At 64.1% G+C, this 23035-nt stretch overlaps 13 protein-coding genes across 13 annotated transcripts; 5 read left to right on the top strand and 8 right to left on the bottom strand.

The window, feature by feature from the left end:
- JCM10292_007044 (uncharacterized protein) lies at positions 1 to 210 on the top strand (the record flags this gene model as incomplete). The annotated part of the gene is made up of 1 exon (XM_076649773.1): positions 1 to 210. A coding segment is annotated over one exon (210 nt), but the record flags the coding sequence as incomplete, so codon positions are not given.
- A 295-nt stretch (positions 211 to 505) lies between these two features.
- Positions 506 to 2455, bottom strand: JCM10292_007043 (putative Xaa-Pro dipeptidase; the record flags this gene model as incomplete). The annotated part of the gene is made up of 8 exons (XM_076649772.1): positions 506 to 602; positions 690 to 797; positions 859 to 988; positions 1076 to 1200; positions 1297 to 1352; positions 1412 to 1646; positions 1706 to 2097; positions 2153 to 2455. 8 exons carry the CDS (start codon positions 2453 to 2455, stop codon positions 506 to 508), a joined length of 1446 nt encoding a protein of 481 aa, XP_076504762.1.
- A 722-nt stretch (positions 2456 to 3177) lies between these two features.
- JCM10292_007042 (uncharacterized protein) lies at positions 3178 to 3983 on the bottom strand (the record flags this gene model as incomplete). Its single annotated transcript, XM_076649771.1, has 3 exons — positions 3178 to 3183; positions 3440 to 3599; positions 3661 to 3983. The coding sequence occupies 3 exons, from the start codon at positions 3981 to 3983 to the stop codon at positions 3178 to 3180; spliced, it is 489 nt and encodes a 162-aa protein (XP_076504761.1).
- A 386-nt stretch (positions 3984 to 4369) lies between these two features.
- Positions 4370 to 6372, bottom strand: RPN5 (proteasome regulatory particle lid subunit RPN5; the record flags this gene model as incomplete). The annotated part of the gene is made up of 9 exons (XM_076649770.1): positions 4370 to 4417; positions 4479 to 4739; positions 4803 to 5001; positions 5084 to 5331; positions 5410 to 5664; positions 5771 to 6004; positions 6071 to 6130; positions 6197 to 6226; positions 6310 to 6372. 9 exons carry the CDS (start codon positions 6370 to 6372, stop codon positions 4370 to 4372), a joined length of 1398 nt encoding a protein of 465 aa, XP_076504760.1.
- A 239-nt stretch (positions 6373 to 6611) lies between these two features.
- On the bottom strand, positions 6612 to 7431 carry JCM10292_007040 (uncharacterized protein; the record flags this gene model as incomplete). The annotated part of the gene is made up of 3 exons (XM_076649769.1): positions 6612 to 6627; positions 6708 to 7257; positions 7323 to 7431. 3 exons carry the CDS (start codon positions 7429 to 7431, stop codon positions 6612 to 6614), a joined length of 675 nt encoding a protein of 224 aa, XP_076504759.1.
- A 393-nt stretch (positions 7432 to 7824) lies between these two features.
- On the top strand, positions 7825 to 8965 carry JCM10292_007039 (uncharacterized protein; the record flags this gene model as incomplete). The annotated part of the gene is made up of 6 exons (XM_076649768.1): positions 7825 to 7860; positions 7970 to 8195; positions 8267 to 8581; positions 8647 to 8732; positions 8796 to 8877; positions 8943 to 8965. The coding sequence occupies 6 exons, from the start codon at positions 7825 to 7827 to the stop codon at positions 8963 to 8965; spliced, it is 768 nt and encodes a 255-aa protein (XP_076504758.1).
- A 639-nt stretch (positions 8966 to 9604) lies between these two features.
- JCM10292_007038 (uncharacterized protein) lies at positions 9605 to 11412 on the top strand (the record flags this gene model as incomplete). The annotated part of the gene is made up of 9 exons (XM_076649767.1): positions 9605 to 9813; positions 9879 to 9967; positions 10029 to 10083; positions 10156 to 10307; positions 10384 to 10480; positions 10537 to 10625; positions 10682 to 10706; positions 10768 to 10836; positions 10902 to 11412. 9 exons carry the CDS (start codon positions 9605 to 9607, stop codon positions 11410 to 11412), a joined length of 1296 nt encoding a protein of 431 aa, XP_076504757.1.
- A 293-nt stretch (positions 11413 to 11705) lies between these two features.
- Positions 11706 to 13419, top strand: JCM10292_007037 (MIP/aquaporin family protein; the record flags this gene model as incomplete). Its single annotated transcript, XM_076649766.1, has 6 exons — positions 11706 to 11932; positions 12055 to 12143; positions 12232 to 12624; positions 12687 to 12832; positions 12899 to 13310; positions 13370 to 13419. 6 exons carry the CDS (start codon positions 11706 to 11708, stop codon positions 13417 to 13419), a joined length of 1317 nt encoding a protein of 438 aa, XP_076504756.1.
- Positions 13420 to 13550: 131 nt separating this feature from the next.
- On the bottom strand, positions 13551 to 14914 carry JCM10292_007036 (uncharacterized protein; the record flags this gene model as incomplete). Its single annotated transcript, XM_076649765.1, has 4 exons — positions 13551 to 13596; positions 13661 to 14413; positions 14493 to 14652; positions 14770 to 14914. The coding sequence occupies 4 exons, from the start codon at positions 14912 to 14914 to the stop codon at positions 13551 to 13553; spliced, it is 1104 nt and encodes a 367-aa protein (XP_076504755.1).
- A 415-nt stretch (positions 14915 to 15329) lies between these two features.
- Positions 15330 to 16826, bottom strand: JCM10292_007035 (uncharacterized protein; the record flags this gene model as incomplete). The annotated part of the gene is made up of 2 exons (XM_076649764.1): positions 15330 to 15824; positions 15885 to 16826. 2 exons carry the CDS (start codon positions 16824 to 16826, stop codon positions 15330 to 15332), a joined length of 1437 nt encoding a protein of 478 aa, XP_076504754.1.
- Positions 16827 to 17344: 518 nt separating this feature from the next.
- On the top strand, positions 17345 to 19715 carry JCM10292_007034 (uncharacterized protein; the record flags this gene model as incomplete). Its single annotated transcript, XM_076649763.1, has 7 exons — positions 17345 to 17519; positions 17593 to 18090; positions 18153 to 18231; positions 18298 to 18430; positions 18534 to 18965; positions 19100 to 19454; positions 19531 to 19715. The coding sequence occupies 7 exons, from the start codon at positions 17345 to 17347 to the stop codon at positions 19713 to 19715; spliced, it is 1857 nt and encodes a 618-aa protein (XP_076504753.1).
- Positions 19716 to 19952: 237 nt separating this feature from the next.
- On the bottom strand, positions 19953 to 20873 carry VPS68 (Vps68p; the record flags this gene model as incomplete). The annotated part of the gene is made up of 5 exons (XM_076649762.1): positions 19953 to 20016; positions 20088 to 20103; positions 20169 to 20253; positions 20318 to 20614; positions 20739 to 20873. The coding sequence occupies 5 exons, from the start codon at positions 20871 to 20873 to the stop codon at positions 19953 to 19955; spliced, it is 597 nt and encodes a 198-aa protein (XP_076504752.1).
- A 405-nt stretch (positions 20874 to 21278) lies between these two features.
- On the bottom strand, positions 21279 to 22972 carry RFC5 (replication factor C subunit 5; the record flags this gene model as incomplete). The annotated part of the gene is made up of 9 exons (XM_076649761.1): positions 21279 to 21307; positions 21375 to 21407; positions 21489 to 21609; positions 21678 to 22031; positions 22092 to 22273; positions 22330 to 22427; positions 22487 to 22581; positions 22697 to 22804; positions 22886 to 22972. The coding sequence occupies 9 exons, from the start codon at positions 22970 to 22972 to the stop codon at positions 21279 to 21281; spliced, it is 1107 nt and encodes a 368-aa protein (XP_076504751.1).
- Positions 22973 to 23035: the final 63 nt, after the last annotated feature.

Here is a 23035-nt window from a genome sequence, read left to right as displayed (position 1 = left end):
GAGGGTGCGAGCCCGTCGGGCGGCGCGCAGACGCCGGCGCCGGCGAACGGGCCGGGCGCGGGCCGCGGTAGGTCGAATGGCGACTGGGGCCGTGGAGGCGGGAAGAGCGGCGGGAGCGGCGGGCGCGGCGCGAAGGGCGCGGGCGGCGAGGGCGGCGCCGAGGGCAAGAGCTCGCCTGCGCCGGCGGCGACGCCTGCGTCGTCGGCTTGAGTGGTAGGCACTTCCTTGGTCTCAGGGTCGCAGCGAGCAGCAGCAGCAGTACCAGCAGCAGCAAAATCGAGGAGGCTTGGTTCCTCGTAGCATCGTCGTCGTCTGTCCGTCTCGTGGACCCCTCTCCCTCTAGTTCTTTCATTTCTTGTCTCGTTTTCTTCTTGCAAGACTAGCAGTTGTACTCTCGCGGTCTCTCCTCTCGCGGTCTCTTCTTGGGCGTTGTGCGCGAGAAGCCCTCACATCCTTGCAGAACCTCGAAGGGGAAGCCTCCCTATGTACAGCCTCGTCCCGGTCATCACGCGCTTGCCGCCGTAACAGCCTCGATGTCGGCGACCGTCTTGGGCAGCCACTCGGGCGTGAAGTTGCGGAAGCCCTCCTTCGTGACGAGGAGGCTGCGAAGAGAGCGGATATGAGCGGGATAAACAGTCAGTTCTCTGGCTCCCTGGAACAAACGATCGAGCGCGGGAAAGGGAGCGCACTTGTCCTCGATGCGCACGCCGCCGACATACTGGTACTTCGCGAGCACGTCGTGGTCGACGAGCTCCGAGTTCTTGAACGGCGCGAAGAGGTGCTCGTTGAAGTAGCATCTGCGGGTTCGGGGCTGCTGTCAGCAAGTCATCCGCATAGGACGAGGCAACGCAGACGGACCCAGGCTCGACGGTGACGACAAAGTTCTCCTCGAGCGGGACGCGCAGACGGAGGTACTTCAGGAGCGGGTCCGACGAGCGGCCCTCGGGCAGACCGCCGACATCGTGAACGTCGAGGCCGAGGAGGTGTCCTGCAAGGGTCGTGTAAGTCTCGACGCGATGGATGCAGTAGCTGCGCTCTCGCGAATGGGGCAGAGCGACTCGCTCGCTGAACTCACCAACACCGTGCGGGTAGAACGCCGCCGTGAGACCCTCGGACAGGAGCTTAGCGACGGACTCGTCCTCGCTGCCGCTCGACTTGAAAATACCGAGGCGCAGAAGGCCACGAGCGAGAACGTCGTGCCTGGGGTGTCAGTCCTGTCAGTATCTTAGACTCCCACGTGCAGTCCATCAACGCATTTATATGCAATGAAGCCGCAGGTGGGATTGGAGGACTGACATGAGCCGCTGGATCGCCTCCCAATCCGCACCGGGCTTGATCTGCTCAAACGCCGCCTTCGAGCCCACAAAGCTGGTTCAGTACAGGCTGGCGAACAGGGGACTAAAGCACGCACCTCCTGCATGCTGAGCACGAGCTCGTAGATCTCCTTGCACTCCTTGGTGAACCGGCCACCGTTGCCGACCGGGATGCAGCGCGTCACGTCGGCCGCGTAGCCCTTGTACTCGGCGCCGGCATCGACGAGGAGGACCGTCGGCTGCTGCGGGAACGGCTGGTCGTTGCCGATGTAGTGCAGCGTGCCAGCCGAAGCACCGGCAGCCATGATGGGGCTGTACGCCTGGAACTTCGACCTGCGGTTGCAACACGATTAGCGTCACTCACAAACCTCTGAGAGCCGAGCGAGACGCACCCGCGCTTCCTGCAGTACGAGACAAACTCTGCCTCTGCGGCGTTCTCATCCTTGACCTCGCCCGACCCGACGAGGCGCATCAGGTTCTTGTGCGCACCGGCCGTGATCTCGCTCGCCTTGATCATGTTCTCGATCTCGCGCTCCGTCTTGTTTCGGCGCGCCTCGTGCAGCGCCTTGGTGAGGTACTCGGTCGTGTGGGTCGGGCCGTTGACGCTCGCGATGAAGGAAGTCGGCGGGCGGACGTTCGGGAGCGTGTGGATGAAGATCGGGACGTTCTCCTGCTTCGGCTTGGGCGGGAACAGTGCAGGCGTGGTCCAGCCGCGCTGGATCGAGGTCAGGTGGAGCTCCTTCGCGAGGTCGTCGGTCGAAGGCGGCAGGCCACACCACATGACCTGCGGGAAGTCGGCGTCAGCACTGCTCGTGAGGGTGCACTGATCAGGCACGCACCTCTGCCTCGTCGACATCGGGAAGCCAGAGGCGAGTGTGGATCTTGCCGACGTCGACCTGGTCCGAACCGCCCTCGTGCTCGTACTCGATCGTGAGCGCCGACCCGGGGACGGTGCAGCCCGAGGCCCAGAGGAAGTTGGGCTCCTGGCGGAACGGCTCCTCGGCGTCGGTGCCGCGGATCTGCAGCTGTCCGCCGAGAAGGTAGACGTAGTGGAGCGCCGGCGCGAGTGACTTGGGCTTGTTGAGCGCAAGCAGGCGCTGGAGCAGGAGCTGCGAGTGCACGAGCGGGTACTGCGCGGCCATCTCTCGTAGTTGTGGTTGGGGAGAGGAAGCTGAGCCGGAGCAGCACGCGGTCTCCCGTCTGATCGGAAATAGCGACAAGGTCCGCGTATATCCAGGTGGAGCAGGAAGTCAGCTTGGCTGGCCGCTGGCGTACCCACACGATACACTACACTGAATGATGCGTGGATCCACCGGGACATCGGAATGAGGCGAGAGAGCAGATCGCGTCACGCGGAAGGGAAAGTACGAGACGACGCGACAACGACCACAATGTCTGCGCAGTCACTGCCAGGTCTCAACGCAGCAGAACCTGAGGTGACGAGGTCCATCGACCCCTGAGACAGGCAATGTCGTCGAGATTGCTCGACGACCGCCAACGAGACAGCCCGAAAAGCTACCTAAACGCCGGAGCTTTCGCAGCGGGCGCTTCGCTTCCTCGCTGAGCACATGCACTGTAGCAGGGAAGAAGTCGATGCACAACTGTCACTACCGTGAGAGAAGTCGAGGCAAACCGAGCGAGGAAGGAGGCGATCCTGTGGAGCGCATGGCGGATCGTGAGCGGAAGTGAAACTGTGAGAACCTCGCGTTGCGCGCCTGGGGGACGAGACGTACAAGCCGAAAGAGAGGCGAAGGTCGGAGCTTGTGCCGTCCACTTGCTGTCGGCGGTAGCGCAGACGTCAAGCAGGAGTTTAGCGTAACACTTGTCGAGGGAGACAGAGGTCGAGGTCAACTGCATCGCCACTTCAGGTCTTAGCCCAAATGCGATGCGCGAGGGGTTGATGTTGAGCAAGAATCCGCAAATAGACATGAGCGTTGTCGCCTGCAGGATACCATTTTGTTCGTGCGACGAACAAGTGCCCCGTGCGTGAGAGTGAGGCGCCTGTACCGCCTTCACGACGTCTTGCAGGAGCTGGACCGCAAAGGCAATGCGCTTGTCCCGAAGAGCTTCCTATACGGCCCTTGAATGAGTATCTGAATACGAAAGGTGTCTCGAGTCGGACTCACGAGTCGATTCACCCAGTACTTCGACGCTCCAAACCGCTTCTCCGGGTCGTGCTTGTAGTCGAGAGCCGCCGTAGACGTGTGCTCTAGGAGCGCCTGGTCACCGAGCAGCGAACCGAGCGTGAAGCAGTGCAGGATGCTGGACTGCTTCGCGGCAAGCTCCCTGATGTGCGACCGCGTCAGCACGACTGCAGATAGGAGCGCACGCGACTATACAGACGCACCATGCATGCGCCTCAACAGTCCGCTTGACGACAAAGCTGTCGTACTTGTCGCTCAGTCGCGCGAGGTCCTCCCACTCCACCTCGCCGAGCGAGACCTTTTCGCCCTTGAGGGTCGCGAGGAACGGTTCGATCTCCTTCTGCGTCTCGGAGACGGTCACAGAGTTGTTGCCGGCGTCGACCGAGCCCGCTGCGTCGGTTGAGGACGAGACCGGAAGCGAGAGGAGGTCGGCGAAGACCTTGCTGCCTGCGACGAGGATCGCGCGCGGAGCGGTGAGAGAGACGGGCGGGTCGTCCGAGGTGAAAATCGTGAGCGTCTCGGACATATCGAGCCGGCTTTTGAGCGAGAAGCGGTAGGTGCGAGTGAGCGGAAGAAGGGAGAGAAGGAGGACCGGGTGGGTCCGACAATGACGAGCGCACGGCCCAGCTCTGTAGCGCCTCCACGAGGTGTCATGGTCAGTGAAGTACCGTGGATTTGGGTCCGAAAGGCCGGGGAGATACAATCGACCAGTAAACCTGTCCTCGCCGCAACGACCTTCTCAAGTTTCGCTTGCAGACTCAAGCAAGAGTGAACGGTATCTGCGTGAGGAATGCTTCACGGTCTCATGCGTACATACAATGCCGAGATGCCAGCCTCTCGTTGAAACGCCCAGCGCGTTTACGAAAGCATGCTGAAAGATCACGACGTTGCATGCGGCGATCCCAGCCACGCTCATGCTTTTGCCTGCTTGGCCTTGAGCGCGGCATGCACGGCGTGCTCCTGCTCGGCAACGACCGGTCAACACGAAAGGCCGAGCGAAACGGAGGGAGAAACAGCGCACCTTGGCGATGAGGTGGCAGCTCTTCTCGATGAGCCCCATGAGCTTGTGCACGTCGCTGCTCCACTCGTTCAGCACCTCGTCGCCCGTCTTGGGCTTGACAAACGACACAAGGCCGGCCGGGCGGTCAATCTTGGCAAAGACCGTCTTGGACACGACGAGGCGCGCGAGGAACTGCTCCGTCTCGGCGACGGGGAGCGAAAGGAACTCGGACAGGCGTGCGAGGGTGATGCGGGTGTAGTAGCCGGCGACGACGCGGATGTTCTGCGCGTGCGACCCCGGTCAGCCTGCCTTTCAGCGCGAGACAATTGGTAGCAAGCGACGTACGTGCTCGACGATGCGGTCATGCAGCACCTTCCATCGCTGCTCACCCTTGGCGTGCTTCTCGTCCTCCTCGACATCACCCTGCACGCCCTGCGCCCCCGCCGGCCCGAACACCTTTGTCCGCCGCAGCCCCTCGCCGTATAGCTCCTGGATATTCGGCCACCTCCGCAACTCCGGGTCGATGAAGCACTTCACGAGGTCACTGTGCTCGGCAGATCCGACTCGTCAGCCCTTCGTCACAAGCCGCAGCCGTGAACGAGGACAAGGAGCATTGGCCGACGCACTAGGACTCCTTCATCTCCTTCAACCGGTCGTCCTTGTACACGCGCTGCAGCAGGTCGTTCTGCTCGTTGTCGTACGGCGCGAGAACGAGGAAGTAGACGATGTTGCGGAGGACGGCCGACGCCGCGTCGGCGTTGTCGGCGATTGACGGCGTCTCGTACACGGCGCGGTAGTGCTTGGCCACCTCGAGGTACTTGTCCGTCCAAAGGCCGTACAGGATCATGAGCGAGAAGTAGCGCAGCTTGAGATCCTGTGCGACAAAGCCCGGCAGGCCATGACCGTCAGCGACGGACCCTCGACAACGACCATAAGCTCGGCAACGACGCACCTCGTGCTCCTTCTCGGCAAGCCACTTCAAGTTGATCCGCTTGGCAACAATGGCCATCTTCTCCCAGTCGTCCTGCGCCTTGAGGAGGCGCATCTGCTCGAGGATAAAGTCGACCTTTTCGCGCCGCTCCATCGACCCAAACGTCTCGACCTGGAGCTCCTGCATCAGCTCGGACGCGGCGTTGATGTCGCCGCCCTGCTCCTTGAGCTGCGAGAGCGTGCGCGTGACACGCGCTCGCGGCACCTCGAGGTAGATCTGCACAGCCGGAGTGAAGCGTGAGCGAAGGCTCCTACAGCAAGAGCAGGGCCCGCCGAGCCGGACGGGCGGCTCGACCACCCTGCACTCGGGCACTGCGACGCACCTTGCCCTCGGTGATTTCCCTCAGCGTCTCGATCAGCTTCAGCTTGTCGTCGCCGTCGAGCTGGTCGACAAATTGCATCGCGTGGTCGACCATCTTCTGCACCGCCTGGCGGAGCTGCCCGTGCTTGCGCGACAGGAGCTGCAGGTGCGCGCTCAGCGCGGCGTAGTCGCGCGCGGTGAAGAGGATCGAGATGACGGCGATGAGGAGGCGAGAGGTCGACGAGAGGTCCGAGGCCTGCGGACGCGCATGGCGGGTCAGCTCTTGAGACGGATAGAGCGGTCTGGACGGGCTTTGACGTGCGTTTCGTGCCTGCTTCTCGAGTACGAGCAGCTTGTCGAGCGCCTCCTGCACCTTGCCATCCTGCGGGTGTGCGGGCGTGTGAGCTTGTGAGATCGACTTGGCAGCTTCAACCGGCTCTCTGCGTACCTTGGCGAGCTGCTCAGCTGCCGGAATGGCCTGCGCAGAGCGAGTCGAGCAAGGCGGGGTCAGCGGCGACCAGCGACGACGAGCACGAGGCGGCGCAGGGACGCAGGGCGCACCTCGTCGCATTGCGGGGTCAAGTCTGCTTCCTGCTTGCGTGCGACTCCCTCGGCGGTCGACATGGTGCAGTGCGGTGAGAGCGAGGACGCACACACCCGGACGCGTCATGCTGCTCCAGCCAACCTCGCGAAGACGGCGTAGGAACGTGCAGATGGTCATTTACAAGCAACAGTGTACGGCTAGAAAGCAAGGCGAGACAGTCCAGGCAGATCCGACCAAAAGCAACGAAATCCAAAGCGGCTCCTTCCCCCTCTTGCGCGCGGAAACGCCTTCGCCGCGAGCGCACGAGTCGTTCACCGTCCTAAGCCTTGTCCTGACTGTGAGCGGGATGCGTATGCAGGAATGTCAGCGCTTTCCGAACCGGAGTGGAGACGACAACCCTCGACGACCAACGCACCCAAAGAGCTCTGGGTGGACCTCCTTGAGCAGCTGCGAGTTCTCAGACGCGAGCGCCTCGAGTGCTTTCTCGCGCTTGACGAGCTGCTCCTGGAGGAGCTTCTTCTCGCGCTCGAACGCGGCCGCCTCGCGCTTGGCGCGCCTGAGCTCGCGCTCGAGCTCGACTGTGTCGGGCCAGTCGGGGCTCGGCGACCGCGCGCGCTTCTTGTCGCTCTTGCTCTTGGCGGGCGTCTTGGGGAGGTCGGACGACGGCGTGCGCGACATGCCCTGCGACGAGGTGGGCGGCGTGATGTAGCCGTCGCCGAGCGTGCGCCCGCCACCGTGGCCGCCCCAGCCCTCGTCGTCGTCGTCGTCGAGACGGTGGCCCTCACCAGGCATGTGCGCGGGCCCGCCGACCTCGGGGATCATGTCCTCCCAGAGAAAGAAGTCGCACTGCTCGATCTGGTCGTCGCACGCGTAGAACGGGCGACCCTCGTTGCCGTGCCTGTTGGTCTGCGTGATGCGGCGCACGGCTTCGCGGCGGGGCGTGCGGTCACAGAAGCAGTAGATGACTGTGCAGGGAAGCGACGGAGATCAAGGCGAAGGCGTGGCGAGCCAGGGGCGACGAAGGACGCACCGCCGTCGGGGCCAAAGCACTCGTACTTGAGGTAATTGTTCTCGCGCTTGCGGGGCGACGCGCCCGTGAGCGTCTTCTTTTGCGAGTTCTGCGGCGTGCGTCTCGGCATGCTGGCAAAGGAGAAGGAGCCTGAGACGAGAGACGAGCGGCAAGTGGGGGGTCGAGCGGTGCGAGTGCGAGTTGCGCGGGCTTGGGACCGGCTCGAAGAGTCTCGGAGGATTCTCGGCAGTCTCAAGAGAGCAGTCAGGAGCAGACACGAGCGAGAGCGGACGAGGCCAGCGAGATGGGCGAAAGCAGAGCGAGCGGACGAGGCGATGACCCAAGACGACCCACAGCGGGAACGGACGCGCTGAGCCTTGGGCGCTGTGTGATCGTCTTTAATGCACCCTCCCGCACTCCGCTACCCCCAAGATGGTCTTGCTGAGGAGCGTTGGGGTGCTCGAAGGTCTGTCGATCCTTCGTCGCAGCTCTTTCTCCCTCGCACTCGCGCAGAATCAACAGGATGGACTTCAACAAATTGATGAGCATGGGCAAGCAGGTCAGCAGGCGGTCCTCTCCCCGGCAGCGCTCGCCGCGCCCTCGCTCTCTCCCCACTTCGCAGTCGACCCGATGACGACGCGTGCACACGCTGACTGCACCTCCTGCAGGCCTACGAGTCGTACCAGGACTCGCAGAGCAACAACCAGCAGCAGTCGAGCGACTCGCCCTACCCGCAGCAGCACCAGGGTCAGGGCGGCACGTCCGGCGGATTCGGCGGCAACCAGCAGCAGGGCTTCACCGGCGGCCAGATGCACTCGGGCTCGGGCGGAGGCCAGTTCGGCGTCCAGGGTGGCCCGCAGTTCAACTCTGAGAACCGTCCCGCCCAAGGAGGACGTGCGTCGGCTTCCCTGCCTCGTCTCGGCGGAGGGAACGAGGATCGTTGACCACACCAGCCACGACTCCAGTCGCGCAGAGCTTCTTCAGCCAGTTTGACAAGAACCAGGTCGTCAACCAGGCGTCGAACGACGCCAACGAGGACCAGAGCCTCTTCGCCAAGGCCGCGTCGTTCATGCAGGATCGCGTCGACGACGACGACGACGTCGACGAGCAGGGCGTCCAGCAGGCCCACCACGAGGCGTACAGCAAGGGTAACAACAACATGGACGCCAACTCGATGGGCGCTGCGGCTGCCATGCAGGCGCTCAAGTCGTTCACGTCCGGCGGCGGGCCGTCGCAGCAGCAGCAGGGCGGCAACGGCATGAGCGGCCTCATTGCCATGGGTGCGTGCTCTCTCAGGAAGTACTACAGACCCGTCGAACCCTGGCTGACCCGCTCGCTTGTGCAGCCATGAGTGAGGCGGCCAAACTCTTCAACTCGAAGGGCGGCGCCTCGAACGGCGACAAGCAGGACGTCGTCAACTCGGCCGCCAAGGTGCGTCGCACTACCTTGTTGTCGCCTGAGAGGCGTGCTTAGCTGACTGGGCGTGCCCGACAGACCATGATGAAGCTCATGCTCAAAAACAAGGTCTCGGGCACGATGGGCGCCGGTTCCGAGGGCGGCATGGGTGGCCTCCTCTGTATGCTTGCCTGCCTGATCCTCCACCGTCTTGCGAAAGCTGACACGGCCGTTACTTTGCCGCAGCGATGGCGTCAAAGTTCATGTAGAGCCTCTCATTGCTCCCACTCCGCAAGACTCTCGCACACGACGTACACAATATCCCCCTGACGAATTGCAAAGCTACTTGGAACGCAATACCACGCAGTTCAGGTCGTCGGCGGGCACGCGCTGTTTGACGAGGGCGACCCACTTGCTCCCGCCGCCAGCCCTGCCTCTTCGCCCGGCATGCTGATCGCGCAGCTATCGTTCTTTGCTGCGGCTCTGGACCGTAGGAACGTGGCTCCTGCGACACAGCGAGAGCGCGCAGGTGAGGCCGACCCGTCTCACCCCCTGGCATTCCGAGCAATGCGCTCATCGCTCATCGCCCCCTCAGTCCAGATGCTTAGATGTCGTCGTCGCACTCGCATCGTCTGCTGAATCGCCCGTTGCGCGAGCACAAGCACTGCAGCGCGCCGCTTTGCGTAGCCAAGCTGCGGGATCCGCTCGGACTGTTGAGATCGGCCGACGTCGTCCTCGTGGCTTGCTCCATTTCCTGTCTGCGCCTGCCTCATCGCTTGGCATTGCAGTTCCTGCTTGCTCTCTGCTCTCTTCTCCTTTGCCACCCAGGATCCTCCTCAGCTCTTTGCCACAACCGCTCTGCTCCCTCGTCGAGCCCTGCTGCATCCGCTCGCCTCGACAAAGCCACCATGCCTGCTCCGACGGGCCTTCCAGCACCCGCCTCCTCCGCCCCTCAGCCAGTCAAAGGCCGTCATCGGCCCGTGCACGGCCTCAACTGGCATGTCCGTGCGCCGTCGACGGGGCCGACTCGCCTCGCCATCAAGAACCACTTTATCGCGATGGTCGGCGAGTATGTCGGCACGACGCTGTTCCTCCTCTTTGCGCTCGGCGGCACCAAGTATGTGTCTATCCGACTAGCTCAAGTGCGGCTCAGAGCGGGGCTCACGCGAGTGTTTGTGGCAGCGTTGCGAACATCCCGACGACGAGCGTGACGGGCGCGACGCAAAGTGGACAGGACGGCAGCACGGCTTCCGTTGCCAACACCTCAAACTGTGAGAAACCTTCCACTCGATACTCTCCCCGATGCGTCAAGCGCTGACTCTTCGTCGGAAGTGCTGTACATCGCGCTCTGCTTCGGCTTCTCCCTCGCCGTCAATGCCTGGATCTTGTCCGCCCTTCCTTCCTCGCTTCCGCTCTCCACTCTCACCGGGCTGACTCGCCCGCATGGCACCATCTGCAGCTTCCGCGTTTCCGGCGGCCTCTTCAACCCGGCCGTCTCGCTCGGCATGCTCCTCGTCGGCGCTCTCACGCCCCTGCGTGCTGCGCTCCTCACCATCTCGCAGATCCTAGGCGGGATCACAGGCGCAGCGCTCGTGCAGGCGCTCCTCCCCGGTGAGTGGACTTCTCCCCGTCCAAGAAGGCAGCTTCTTTCCGTACTGGAGAAACTGACGAAGCGGCTGCATCGCAGGAACGCTCAACGTTCGCACCCTCCTCGCGCCGGGTGTCTCGGTTGCCCGGGGCTTGTTCCTCGAGATGTTCCTCACGGCGATGCTCATGCTCACCATGTACGCGCTCTCTTTGTCCTTCTTCGCCCTTCGACTGACCCCCGTTGGTGGAACAGTTTCCTTCTGGCGGCCGAGAAGCACAAGGCTACATTCCTCGCGCCAATCGGCATCGGTCTTGCGCTGTTCATCGCCGAGCTCTTTGGAGGTGAAGCCACCTGTCTTTCACTCTTCTGCTGTTGGCTTACATTTCTTTCTGAACAGTCTACTACACCGGCGGTTCTCTCAAGTGTGTCACGCTTTCTTTGACAGTCCAGCAGGTTGGGGGCTGATCAACCTGTCCCCGACAGCCCGGCCCGCTCTTTCGGTCCTTCGGTCGTCCTCCATGACTTCTCGGGTTACCACTGGATCTATTGGGTGTGCGTTATCTCCGGACCGGCGCTTCGCGCTATCTCGCAATCGCTGACGAGGCACCGCTTCGCAGTGGACCCGCACTAGGCGCCACGCTCGCCGCGGGCTTCTACAAGTTCATCAAGTTCCTCGAGTACGAGACCGTCTTGGGACCGGAGGACTCGGAGAACCGCCCTGCTGTTCCACCGCAGCTCTCCGCCCCTTCGGCGACCCTCCTCGGCTCAACCGCTGCTGGCCCGTCCTCCGACACACCCTTCCCGACCGAGGCGACTACTTCGATGGGCGAGAAGCCTGTACCAGTGGCGGAGCAGACGGGAACCGCAGACGTCCAAGGTCCAGGTCTCGCCGACCTCCTCACGACCGGCCCCTCGCAGGCGGTCTACTCGCTCCCTCAGCCGCCCATCTCGTACGACTCGCGACTCGACCGCATCGAGGCGCTCCTCGAGCAGTTGGTGCACACGCGGCATGCGGGCGCCGCAGTCGATGTGCGCAAGGTCTCGACCGAGGGGACGGAAGGAACGCTTTTCGAGGATGAAGGCCCTGATGGACACAGCTGGAGGCGGAAGGACCCTTCGCCTGTCTAGTGCGCCCGATTGCTCGCCCGTATCGCCTAATCTGCACCACTCTGTACTTCAAGATTGACTTTGAGAAGGTCGAGTTCTCTGGCTTTTGTGCTCGATGCAGCCTGTCCGGTGCTTCAGGAATGCTTCCTAGACTGTTGCACCTCTCCACCTACTCCGGCATGCCCTGCTGAAGTGCGCGGGTGCTGAGGCTCGCAACCTCCTTCTCCTCGTCGCTGCCTCTTCCGCTCCCTCTTCTCACTCCGTCTCGACCGCAACACACTCAGACCCGGTCCGGACAGCTCCTCCGAATCGCCATGCCCTCCGACAGCTCCCATCTCCCGCTTCACAACCCTCCGCAGCCTGCTCCGTCCGCAAGCGAGGGGGACCAGCCGGGCGCTTCGTCGCGCTCGCGCTGGAACTGGTATCTCCGGCCCCCCGCGCACGGCTCACAGGCGTGCATGAGGAAGAATCACGCGATCGCGTGCGTCGGCGAGCTCGTGGGCACCGTTCTCTTCCTCTTCTTCGCCTTTGGCGGGACTCAGTGCGTCTTTTTATTCCCATCGTGACGCGCGCCGCTCGGGCGGGGTCGAAGTCTCGACCTGAGAGGTTTCAACTGCTGCCATCTCCGGTAAGCAGACGTATTGACCTTCCGCCTACCCACAGAGTCGCCAACCTCGCCGCGACGTCCGTCACGGGTGTCACGCAGCCCGGTCCCGGCGGTGTACCTGTCGGCGGAGGGAACACGTCGAGCCGTGAGTACCACTGCTGGATACACGGAGCGAGTCAAAGGAGATGTCGCCGCGTATCTGACCTTCCTCGTTTCGTCCTCTTTCTCGACAGTCTTCTACATCTCGATGAGCTTCGGCTTGAGCCTCATTGTCACGGTCTGGACGTTTGCGCGCATCTCGGGCGGCCTCTTCAACCCTGCCGTGACGCTGGGACTCGCGCTTGTTGGCGGCATCACGCCGTTCCGCGCCGTCCTCCTCGCGCCCGTCCAGTTCCTCGGCGGCATCATCGCTGCCGCGCTCATCGACGCGCTCACGCCGGGCCCCCTTCTTGTGTCGACGACGCTCGCGCCCGGGATGTCGCCCGTGCGCGGGCTCTTCCTCGAGATGTTCCTCACGACGATGCTCCTCCTCAGCATCCTCTTCCTGGCCGCTGAGAAGCACAGGTCGACGGTCTTCGCGCCAGTCGGCATCGGCCTTGCGCTCGCCATCGCCGAGCTCACGGGAGGTACGCCGGACCACCCTACCTGCCGCCTGATCCTTGCTTCTGCTCACAACCTGTTTCGACAGTCTGGTTCACCGGCGGCTCGGTCAACCCGGCTCGCTCGCTCGGCCCGTATGTCGCGACCGCTTCGTTCCCCCGATACGCCTGGATCTACTTCCTCGGTCCCGCTCTCGGCGCTGCTCTCGCCGCCGGCTTCTACCGCCTGCTCAAGGTGCGCCTGTTTCCATGTCGTTATCCAGCCGCCCCGGGACTAACCCAAGCCTCGCCGAATGCGCAGTACTGGGAATACGAGACCGTCATCGGGCCCGAGAGCGCCGACATCGCTACCGCACGCTACATCTCGGACCTGCTCCAGCAGTCGCAGCGTCTCGGTACGAGTGCTCCTCCCGCCTCCACCACTGCGCAGCCCAAGGATCAGAGCGCCGAAGTGCAGGGCCCGGGCGTCTCGGACCTGCTCACGCGCCAGCCTTCGCTCGACTACGGCTCGACGACGTCCACTGCCGTCGCCGGCGCGCCCGGTCTGTTTGGCAACCTCCCGCCGAGCCCGACCAGCTCCGGCTCCCCTGAGGCAAAAAGCGGCGGCGGCGGTACGGGCGGTAGCGGACAGGGCGGCATGACGTTCGATCAGCGCTTCGACCGCCTCGAGGCGCTCGTTACGCAGCTCTTCACGGCGAACAGGCACGGCGGCGGTGGCTTCGGATCGGCGGGGCGGGGAAGGGGCTCATGTCGGAAGGGACGCTTGTCGAAGACCCGCGCGAGGCGAGCGGAGACGATTCCCGCGAAGCGGAGCGCGAGTAGGCGGCGCGCGTTGAGGGAGGGATGGCTTGGCTTACTTCGACGGCAGGACAGCGTTTAGCTGCGATCCCGATACTCCCCTGTCCACTCGAGCAGCTGAGTTGTGTGCGTGGTAAGCACTGTGTGCACGCGTTTCATGCGCCTCGCGTCCTAAGCTCGCTCGCCTCCTCCTCGAGCATCCTGCACGGCGGGACCTCAAAGTCAGCCACATGAGCATGAGAGAAAACAGCAAGAAATAACGCACCTGATCCGCTCCTTCAGTCGCTCACTGACCCTCCGCAGCCCCTCGCTCTCCTCCTTAGCCTTGTCCGCCGCACGCTTCAGCACGTCCTCCCTCCTCTTAGCCGCGACGAGCAGCCGCTGGTCGCGCTCGCGCTCCTTGCGCAGCGCGCCGAGCAGACTTGGCAGGGCGGCGATGCCTGTCGTCAACTGCCCGAGCGCGTCCGGCTCTGCTGCGTTGTCCCCTGGCGCAGGTGTACTCCCGCCCCGCAGTCCGTCCGCGTGACCATCGCCTTGCCCGCCGCCGAAGAGCGACTTCTGCAGCGCATGGAAGGGCGAGTCCGGGTCTGAGCGTATCGCTTCGAACCCTCCAGGCCGCGTCTTCGGCGTCGAAGGCAGCTGCTGACTGCCACTGCTACTCGCACCTTCCCCACCGCCACTGCCGGACGAGCCCGCCGTAAACGACTCAAAACGCGGTTTCTTGCTCGGCGAGCTCGACGCTGCGGCGCGCAAGGCCGACGCGCTGGGCGGTCCGCCCTCGTCGGCGTCTTCAATCTCGTCGTCGTCGTCTTGGTCGTCAAAGCCCGGGTCGTCGAACGCGGCGGGGTCGATGTCGTCGAGCGACTCGGACGGCGGGAGCGGGACTCGGCTGCTTGGCGAGGGGCGCGGGATCGCGGGCGAGGGCGCGCGCGGGCGCTTTTGCGGCGAGGAGGACGGCGTGAGGGGCGCGGGAGCGGGGGCGCCGGGTGGAGGTGGTGTGCGGTACTCGCGACCTTTACTGCAGGCGGTGTGAAAGCCGGTTCAGACCACAGGAGAAGGACGCGAGGAGAGCGGAAGAGCCGTAGGAGGTCACGTACGATGCTGCCTGGTCGCACCACAAGAAGAAGCCGCACTGGGCGCCTTCGACCCAGTTCCCGCAGCTCCAGAATTCGCGTCCGAGGTTCGGCGACGACTCCTTGCGCGTGACGCGGCGGATGGCGCGGATGCGCGGTTCCGTGTTGCAGAAGCAGAGCACGTCTGCGAGCAGAGGCCAGGTCACATTGTACTCTCGTGCTACGTCATCGAGCACAATACGCCCATGGGCAGCTCAACGCGGCCCAGCGCTGCATCGAGCAATTCAGACGCGCAACGCACCTCCGTCGGGCAAGAAGCACCCGTACTCGCGGTAGTTCTGCGCCGTGTTCTTGACGCTCGAGCTGCTGCTCGTGCTCGTTCCTGTGCCCGTGGCCTGGCGCGGGCGCTTCCAGCCCGGCACGTCCGGTCTCGCCTGGCGCTGCATCCGGGATGGTGAGGAAGTGGCGGGGAGGAAGTGGGGAGGCGAGTCGCGGCGCGACGGAGCTAGATGGCCGTGCAAGATGTAGGACAAGCAAGCAAAGCTGGCCAGGCAGCAACGGCAGCCGCGAGCTGGCGTGCGACGAGAGGGGACGAGGCGAGGGACGGATTGCACCGCCTCGGCGCAGCAGGGTCACGTCGAGCAGCTACAGGACTGCAGAGTCTGCCGCAGCGCCGAGGCAGTCATCAAGACTTACATGTCATGCTCAAGGCAGCCGCGAGCCACAAAGAGGACGCGAGAACGCCAACGGACGATGTAGCTCTCGCGGAAGCACGGAACGAGAGCGCGGAACCATCCGTCTCGTGCAAAGTCAGACACTGACGACTGCATTCCCACACCTCAACATTTGCACTGGATCGCCTCAGTGCGTCCTGCCCTCCTTGACGGCCCACTCCGCCGCCCCACTCCTCGCAAGTCCAATCCACTCCTTCTCGCTCTCGATTCCGTCGCTCGCGCCCTTTCTCACATTCGCATCCGCCCCTGCACTCGCTGCACCAGCAGACTGTGACCGAGGCCCGCGGAAATCGGGCCCGAAGCGCCCGCCCGCGTTGGACGCGAGCCGCGCAGAGTGCTGCTCGAGGAGCGCCGCAGTCGGGACCAGCGCGGCGGCGGGCTCTTCCTCCTGCATGCGCTCGTCCTGTGTGCCTTGGAGCGCAGGCGGAGCCGGAGGGGGAGGAGAGGCGGTCGGCGAGATGGTGATGAAGGCCGAGCCGGATAGCGACGAGGGGACGGAGTACTGCTCTTGCAGCGCAGTGTTCAGCTCGTTCTGTTGCAAGAGATTGTGCGAGTCGGCGCGCTGGGCGGAGAATGCGGCGAGATGCGATGCGGGGTGGACGCTGAATTGGGAGGAGCCGGTCTGCGGCGAACAGAATTGTGAGTTGTGACAATTAGAGTGATAGTTTGAACGACAACTCACCATATGCTGCGTATGATTGAGTGCGTATGCAGCAGAATGACCCTCTCCCTGCGCCTGCTGGTCTCGCATGACCGCGTCCTGACCCTGCGCAACCTGACTCGCAGGTGCTCCAGTCTGCAAGGTTGCCCCCGCCTGCTCTGCCGCCTGCATGTGGCGGAACACCATTCCAAGTCGCCGCACCGCGCGGCGCCTCCCCTCCTCAACGCTCGTCTCGCCTTGACCTGCCCGCGCGGCCGTCGCCTTCTCAAACAAGCGCCTGACGCCGGGCGGCAGGCCCCACACGTCGTCCGAGTAGCTGCCGCGCGAAAAGTAGTCTTCGACGGCGGTGCGCGGGTCGAGCGAGACGAGCGTGCGCAGGTAAGCGCGGTCGGCGAGGTCGAGCGACGAGAGGGACGATAGAAGCTCGGTCGACGTCGGCGACATGTCGCCCGCGCGGGCTATGCCGCGCACCTGCTCTTCGTCGGGGGACGCGTCATCGAGCGCGCGCTCCTTGCCCTTGCCCTTGGCGTCGCGGCGTGCGGCAGACGAGGCGAACGGGTCGAGCGGGAGCGTCGTCTCGTGCTCGACGCGCCAGGGTTCGCTCTGCTTTTCGCGCAGCTCGCGCTCCCAGTCACCATCGACGGCGTCGACGAGGTCCGCGCCTGCGAGGAGCGTCGAGAGCTCTTCGCCGTCGTGTGCGGCGGAACGAGTGCTGCCGGTGGAGGCACCTGCTGCCGACCACGCCGAGTCGTAGGTGGACGGGACCCCGCTCTCAAAGGCAGTCCATTCCGACGGGTGGGCGGGTGTAGACGAGCGAGCGAGCCGGGACGAAGAGGACGACGCGGGGCTGCCGCTGGCGGACGAAGTCGAAGCGTGCGGGGTGGCGAGGTGCGCAAAGCGGTCGCCGGCGTGAACATAGTGCTGCACGGACGCGGGCAGGCCCTTTGCAGTTAGCGCGGCCATCCTTTCCAGCCGAGCACCAGCAAAGAGGCGAGTGAAAGAGCGGCAAAGTCGCGCGCGATATGCCCGCACGCCGCCGGCCGGGTGCGGAGTAGCCGCGTTACCCGCGCCGTTGCCTCCTGTCGGCTGCCTCGAACGGGCGTTGCTGTAATACAGTACATAGCATGCAGCAAGTACAAATGCAAGCGCTCAATCCGGGCCTCTTTCCCTCTGGACCTACCTATCGACCCAGATTCATTGCCTCGACTGCTCTCCTCCCTCGCACCGCTGTTGCACCGCTCTTCGTACGTGATCCCGCACCGCACACCTCTACAGAACAAGCGACTGAGCGCGAAAGAGAGCGAGATGGCTGAGGGGGAAGCGGCCCCCTGTCCTTCGGCTTCGGCTCGTCATGCCCTTCGCAAGCGCGAAGTCGTTCGCTGCAGCTTCTTCTCGCGCAAGCTGCTCTCGTACACACCGAGCACTGTACAGACCCCGCTAGGACACCCTGCCAGAGCTCAGGACCGCTTCTCTCGCCCGCCATGCCCGACTCGCAGCCGCTCCCGCTCGCGTCGAGCCTCAGCGACGTCTACACGCCCGCCGCCCTCGAGCACGAGAAGCAGCGCTGGGCAGACCTCTTTGACGGCTTCAAGAAGGAGTTTGGCGCAGGCGCTCCCCAGAAGGTCGCCCGTGCGCCCGGCCGCGTCAACATCATTGGTGCGCACCCCTCCCGCTCGAGGTCACGGGACTCGTGAGCGTGCTCACGGGAGACGCCACCTGCATCACACAGGCGAGCACATCGACTACTGCGGCTTCTCGGTCCTCCCCGCCGCCATCGAGCGCGACGTCCTCATCGCCTTCTCGACCGCCGAACCCGACCCCTCCTTCGCCGGCGCCGACCTCCCCGCGCCCTCACAGGACTCGGCCAAGACCGTCTTTGTCCTGCGCAACGTTCAGTCCAAGTTCTCGCCCACCGACTTCGAGGTCGACCTCGCCGGCGACGGCACCGACCTCGCGCTCCCGAGCGACCACCACTGGTCGAGCTACTTTATCGCCGGCACCAAGGGCATCCTCGCCCACCTCAAGAAGACGGGCGGGATCTCGCTCCCGAGCCCGCCCAAGCGCGTCCTCATCCTTGTCGGCGGAACCGTCCCCGAGGGCAGCGGGCTCAGCTCGTCGTCCGCCATGACGACCGCGAGCGCTATCGCCATACTCGAGCTCGTCGGGCGGCGCGAGGGCGAGAACCAGGTCGCCAGGAAGGCGCTCACCAACGTTGCCATCGAGAGCGGTACGTTCCCAACCTCGCCCGGCCTTCTCTTCCTGGGACTCACGGTTTCATTTTCTTCTCAGAACGCCTCGTTGGCGTCAACTCGGGCGGCATGGACCAGTCCGCCTCGGTCTTTTCGCGTTCCAAGCACCTCCTGCACATGTGCGCCTTCTTCTCTCCTCGCAGCTGCCTCTCCTTCCCCTGACCTCGCGCACTTGCTGCGCACAGCGAGTTTATCCCGCAACTCAACGCACGCGCCATTCCTCTGCCGCAGACCGACCCGCCTTTCTCGTTTGTCATCGCCAACACGCTCGTCACCTCCAACAAGAAGGTCACGGCGAAGTACCACTACAACCTGCGCGTAAGTGATGTGCCCGCTGTTCCACCTTCTGCTATGCATTCATCGAGCGTCCGAGGTGAGAGGTGCACTGCGGGACGTAGCTGACTCGTTCACTCGATCACAGGTCGTCGAATGCCGCCTCGGCGCGCTCCTCCTCGCCAAGTTCCTCGGCCTCCCCTACACGTACGAGTCGCGCCCGTTCCCATCGTACAAGACGCTCCTCGACGCCTACTTTGGCAACCGCGGCCCGACGCACGGGCCCATCCGCACGCCGTCGCAGCGCCCCGAGCGCCTCGTGCCCGACGGCGCGACCGTGCCCGCGCTCCCGTCGAGCAAGCTCGTACCCAAGACGGCGAGCGGGTCGCACGAGCTGCGCACCATGATCGGCCTCGTCGGGCAGGCGCTCGGCGGGCCGGGCATGGAGGACGGCATGACGATCGAGCAGGTCGCAAAGAGGCTCGAGTGCGGCACGGCCATCCTCGAGAACGCAGTCATGGACCGCGAGGTCGAGCCCAAGGACGGAAAGTTCAAGCTGTGGACTCGCGCGCGGCATGTCGTGCGTCCTGCCTTCTTTTCCCACTTCTTTCCCGAGACGCTCCTATCCGAACTTTCTGGGGAGGCTTGCGCGGGCGGGGCGGTGTTCAGGCCACGTGTTGACGACCTCTGACCCCACTACGCCCCCACTCACAGTTCTCCGAGTCGCTGCGCGTGTACGAGTTCAAGGACCTGCTGTGCTCGACGGCGGCGACGTCGCAGCGCGCGACGCCCGAGGCGCGCTCGGGCTCGAACACGCCGATCCTCGAGACGGACCCGGCCGAGTCGCAGTCGGACCTCAAGGTCGCGCCGCTCGACCCGTACACGACGAGCGCGCTCGCCGTGCCCAAGGACGAGGACGACCCGAGCCAGGCGCTCCTCGAGCAGATGGGCAACCTGATGAACGAGTCGATGGAGAGCTGCCAGCGCGACTACGAGTGCTCGTGCCCCGAGCTCGACGAGCTCGTCAGCCTCGCGCGCAGCAACGGAGCGTACGGCAGCCGCGTCACCGGTGCGCCTTGCTCGCCCCCTCGCGTCTTCCGATTAGGGATTCCGCGCTGACTCGTTCGTTCGCCTCTACAACGCAGGCGCCGGCTGGGGCGGCGCGACCGTCTCGCTCGTGCGCGAGCCCGACGTGCCCAACTTCATCGACGTGCTTCGGCGCGAGTACTACGGCAAGCGGTTCCCCGACCTGAGTGAGCAGGAGCTCCACGACGCGTGCTTTGCGACCAAGCCCGAGGCGGGCGCAAACGTATTTGCGGGCGAGCTGTGAGCTTGCCTGCGACAATGGGTTCCGGTGCGAGGACAAACAGAATGAGAAAGAAAGGAAAGAGGACTTGCCATAGATTCTGCGGCATCATGTTATCGCCTCTCGTCATGTCGAAATAGCAAATCTGCCGTGTGTATGCTGCAGTCTCTCATTCGTCCGCAGCAGAGGAAAGGGACTGCTTCAATCGGCATGGTACAAGCTGAGAGAGAGGCTACTAAGGGAACGTCGGGCACTCCCGCCTTACAGCGTAATGTTGTAGTCGTAGTCGCTCTCGGCGTTCTGCGCGGTCCAGAGGACGACAGCACTGCAAAGGTAGGCAGAAGCGTCAGTCTTGAGCCTGCGTCGGTCGAGATTGTTTGAGCGGTTGGGTCGCACCTGATCAGAATAGCCACTGGTATATCAAAGCAGAACAGGTCAGCAACGTGGTCAAGGGACAAGAAATAGACGGGAACGCACGAGACTGCACGACGTCTGCGATGCCCCAGTTTACGCCGAAGCTCTCCGGATAGTTCGGCACGAGGTACTTGATAATGAGGACGGCCTGCATGGTGGAGCGTGAGCCGGTGCCAGTCCGAACAGAGAGCCTGGGCGAGAGGGAGACGCACGATGCTGCCTGCGACGCCTCCGGCCATGAGCGCCATCCCGCAGAAGAGGAAGAGCCTCGCCCTCCACGCGACGCTGCCGCCCGCGGCCCAGCTCCCGTCCCAGTCGTCGCTCATGAGGCGCTGCTTGTCGATCAGGTTGACGATGACCATGCCGAGCGTCGCGCAGAGGCCGGGCGCCCAGTCGGCGAACGTGACGCGCACGGGAACGGGGTCGTACGGCGTGTCCGGGTCCGAGATGGGCTTGGCATGCGCGGACGAGATGCTCGCGTCGAGGAACGCCCACCAGCCGAACGCGAACTGCGGCGACGTCGAGGTGGGGGGAACGACTCGCGTCAGCGAAGGCTTCGGTCTGGACAAAGGCAGGCCGGCTCGAGCGCCTCCGGACCAGCCTGCCAGCCCAGGGAGGACCCGCTGAACGCACCAGGGCGCCGGCAAAGTAGACGAGGAACTCCCGCTTCCTCGGGCCCAGCGTAATCTTGGGCAGCGAGATGAGGAACACACGGCGCGGGTCGGTGCGGCGCAAGGGGACGCCGCTCGAGGCAGGCAAGGATGGCATCGTGCGAGTCTGGCGAGAGTTGGGGAGGAAAGTCCGATTGGAAGGAGCGCAAGCCGACGAGGCGAGCCAAGTCGGTCAGGTCACATCGACAAGTGAGGGATTCGAGTGTTCTCGGGCTTGATAAGCAGTTCACAGATCCAGTCAAAGCCTCTGATCTTCAAGCAGAAGGGGGACGGGAAGCGGAATTCTGGCAACCCCCCGGCGCACCATGCGTCCGACCGGGTCACGCCTCGAGCGGGCTTATCCAGCTCTCCCGCTGCTCGAGGTGATCCACGTATACGGAAAGAACCGACGTGCCGTAGGAGAGACGGCAAAGCGATAATATCACACGGTACAGTAGGATACACGACTCGTACAGACGCCCTCCCCCAAGCAGTACACGCCACAGCTGGCCGACTAGCCTCTTCAGTCGATCGTGAAGCCGAGTAGGTGCTCTGAGATGCGTGTGACGGATGTCAGTTTGAGCGCGAGAGGCGGAGAAGAAGCGAGCAAGAGACTCACGCTTGTGAAGCTGCATGATCTTGGCCGCGAACGCTGTTTCAAGAAATCCGGCGTGAATCAGTCCTCAAGTCCTTTAGGCAGTGGAGGGTTGGAAATGCCAAAGATCGCCCGTACCTTCGAGGTGAAAGATGTGCTTGCTGCCCTGCCTGAGGCGGTGGTCGTAGAACGCGCTCCAGTACGTCACGTCGGCCTTGATCTCCTCGTCGACGCGGTCCAGCAGCCGGCGCGTGATGGTCTACAAGGCGCGTGGGTGAGGCGTCAGCGCGACGAAGGGACAGAAAGGTGCCGAAGCGCGGAACGCACGGTGAGAATCAGGGTCGCCGGGATGCAGTGCACGAGGAGCTCGTAGAACATGCCGCGGACCTCGAGGAGGCGCTCGGGCGTCTGCTCCGACAGGATGCGCTCGGCCGCTTTCGCAGCGTACTTCTCCCAGTCAGGTCGCGGCACGGTGTCGATGTCGCGCTGGTCCTGCTTGCCACGCAAGAGCGAGTGGTCCGGCTTGATCGTCTTGAAGTCGGGATCTTGCGTGTGCAGCGCTTCGAACGAGAGGAGCGCGCGGCGCAGGTTGCCGTACGAGATGCGCGCGAGGAGCGTCGCGACGTGATCTGGCAGCTTGACGTCCTCCTGGACCGCCGTCTGCTTCAGCACGCCCTCAATCTGCGGAGTCGAGATCAGTCTCCGCTCAAGTAGGTAGCAGCGCCCAGCACGAGGACGAACCGTAGCCTCCGATGGTGCACCGACGCGCAGCAGGAGACAGCGCGAGCGGATGGGGCCGATGATCTTCGACGTCGAGTTCGCGCACAGGATGATACGCAAGCTCGACGTGAATTTTTCCATCGTGCGACGCAGCGCCGACTGGGCGTCGCGCGACATGCCGTCCGCCTCGTTGATGATGACCACTGCGAGCGGATCGAAGTCAGCGGCGGTTTGTGTGCGGCGAGGGCTCGAGGCGCACCCTTGAAGCGCTTCCTCGCGTTCAGGTCGACCTGCTGCGTCTGCGCAATGTCCTTGAGCACCTCCTGCACGACCGAGCGGTCGTAGTTGCCGAGGTCACTGCGAAAGGAACGGGTCAACTGCCGTCCCCGAGCTTAGAGCGGCCCTTCGCAGCGCACCTCGGCGTGATCTCGATGTGGTAGTTGCTCTGCACGATGTTGACGTCGAGCTTGCGCTTGGAAGGCGTGAGGAAGGTGCGCTGCTCGATGCGAATCTGGAAGGGACGAGGGTAGCAGGGTCAGCAACTGCGACGTTGACTTCTGGAAGGCACAAGGAGCTCGTCTGCGCCACGTTCGAGCCAGCAGAGTCCCGCTGCAGCATCTGCTCACCTTCTCGACGCCGGGTCCGAACAGCTCGCGGAGGGTCGCCATGATGCGCGTCTTCTTGCCTGCGCCGGACGGGCCATAGAAGAGCGTGTGCGGAAAGTCACCCTGCGCCTGTCTCACGAAGCCTCTCGAGCGGGTCAGCGGCGAGGACAAGCGCGTCGAGTTGGAGGCGCGGCGATGAGGTCAACGCACGAGCGCCTTGAGCCGGTTCGACAGTTCTGGGTGGTAGTCGAGGCTGTCGAGCGTCCTCGGACGACCCTTGTCCACCCACAGCGACATCTTGCGCGAGGAAGAGAAGAGGCGGAAGTGGGGCAAGCACGAGAGCGAGCCGCGACGCGACAG

The sequence above is a fragment of the Rhodotorula paludigena genome (assembly GCF_050403205.1).
Source record: "Rhodotorula paludigena JCM10292 DNA, Rt_paludigena_JCM10292v1_ctg27, whole genome shotgun sequence".
In the NCBI taxonomy this organism is placed as follows: domain Eukaryota; kingdom Fungi; phylum Basidiomycota; class Microbotryomycetes; order Sporidiobolales; family Sporidiobolaceae; genus Rhodotorula; species Rhodotorula paludigena.
This window is presented reverse-complemented; position numbering and strand designations above follow the sequence as displayed.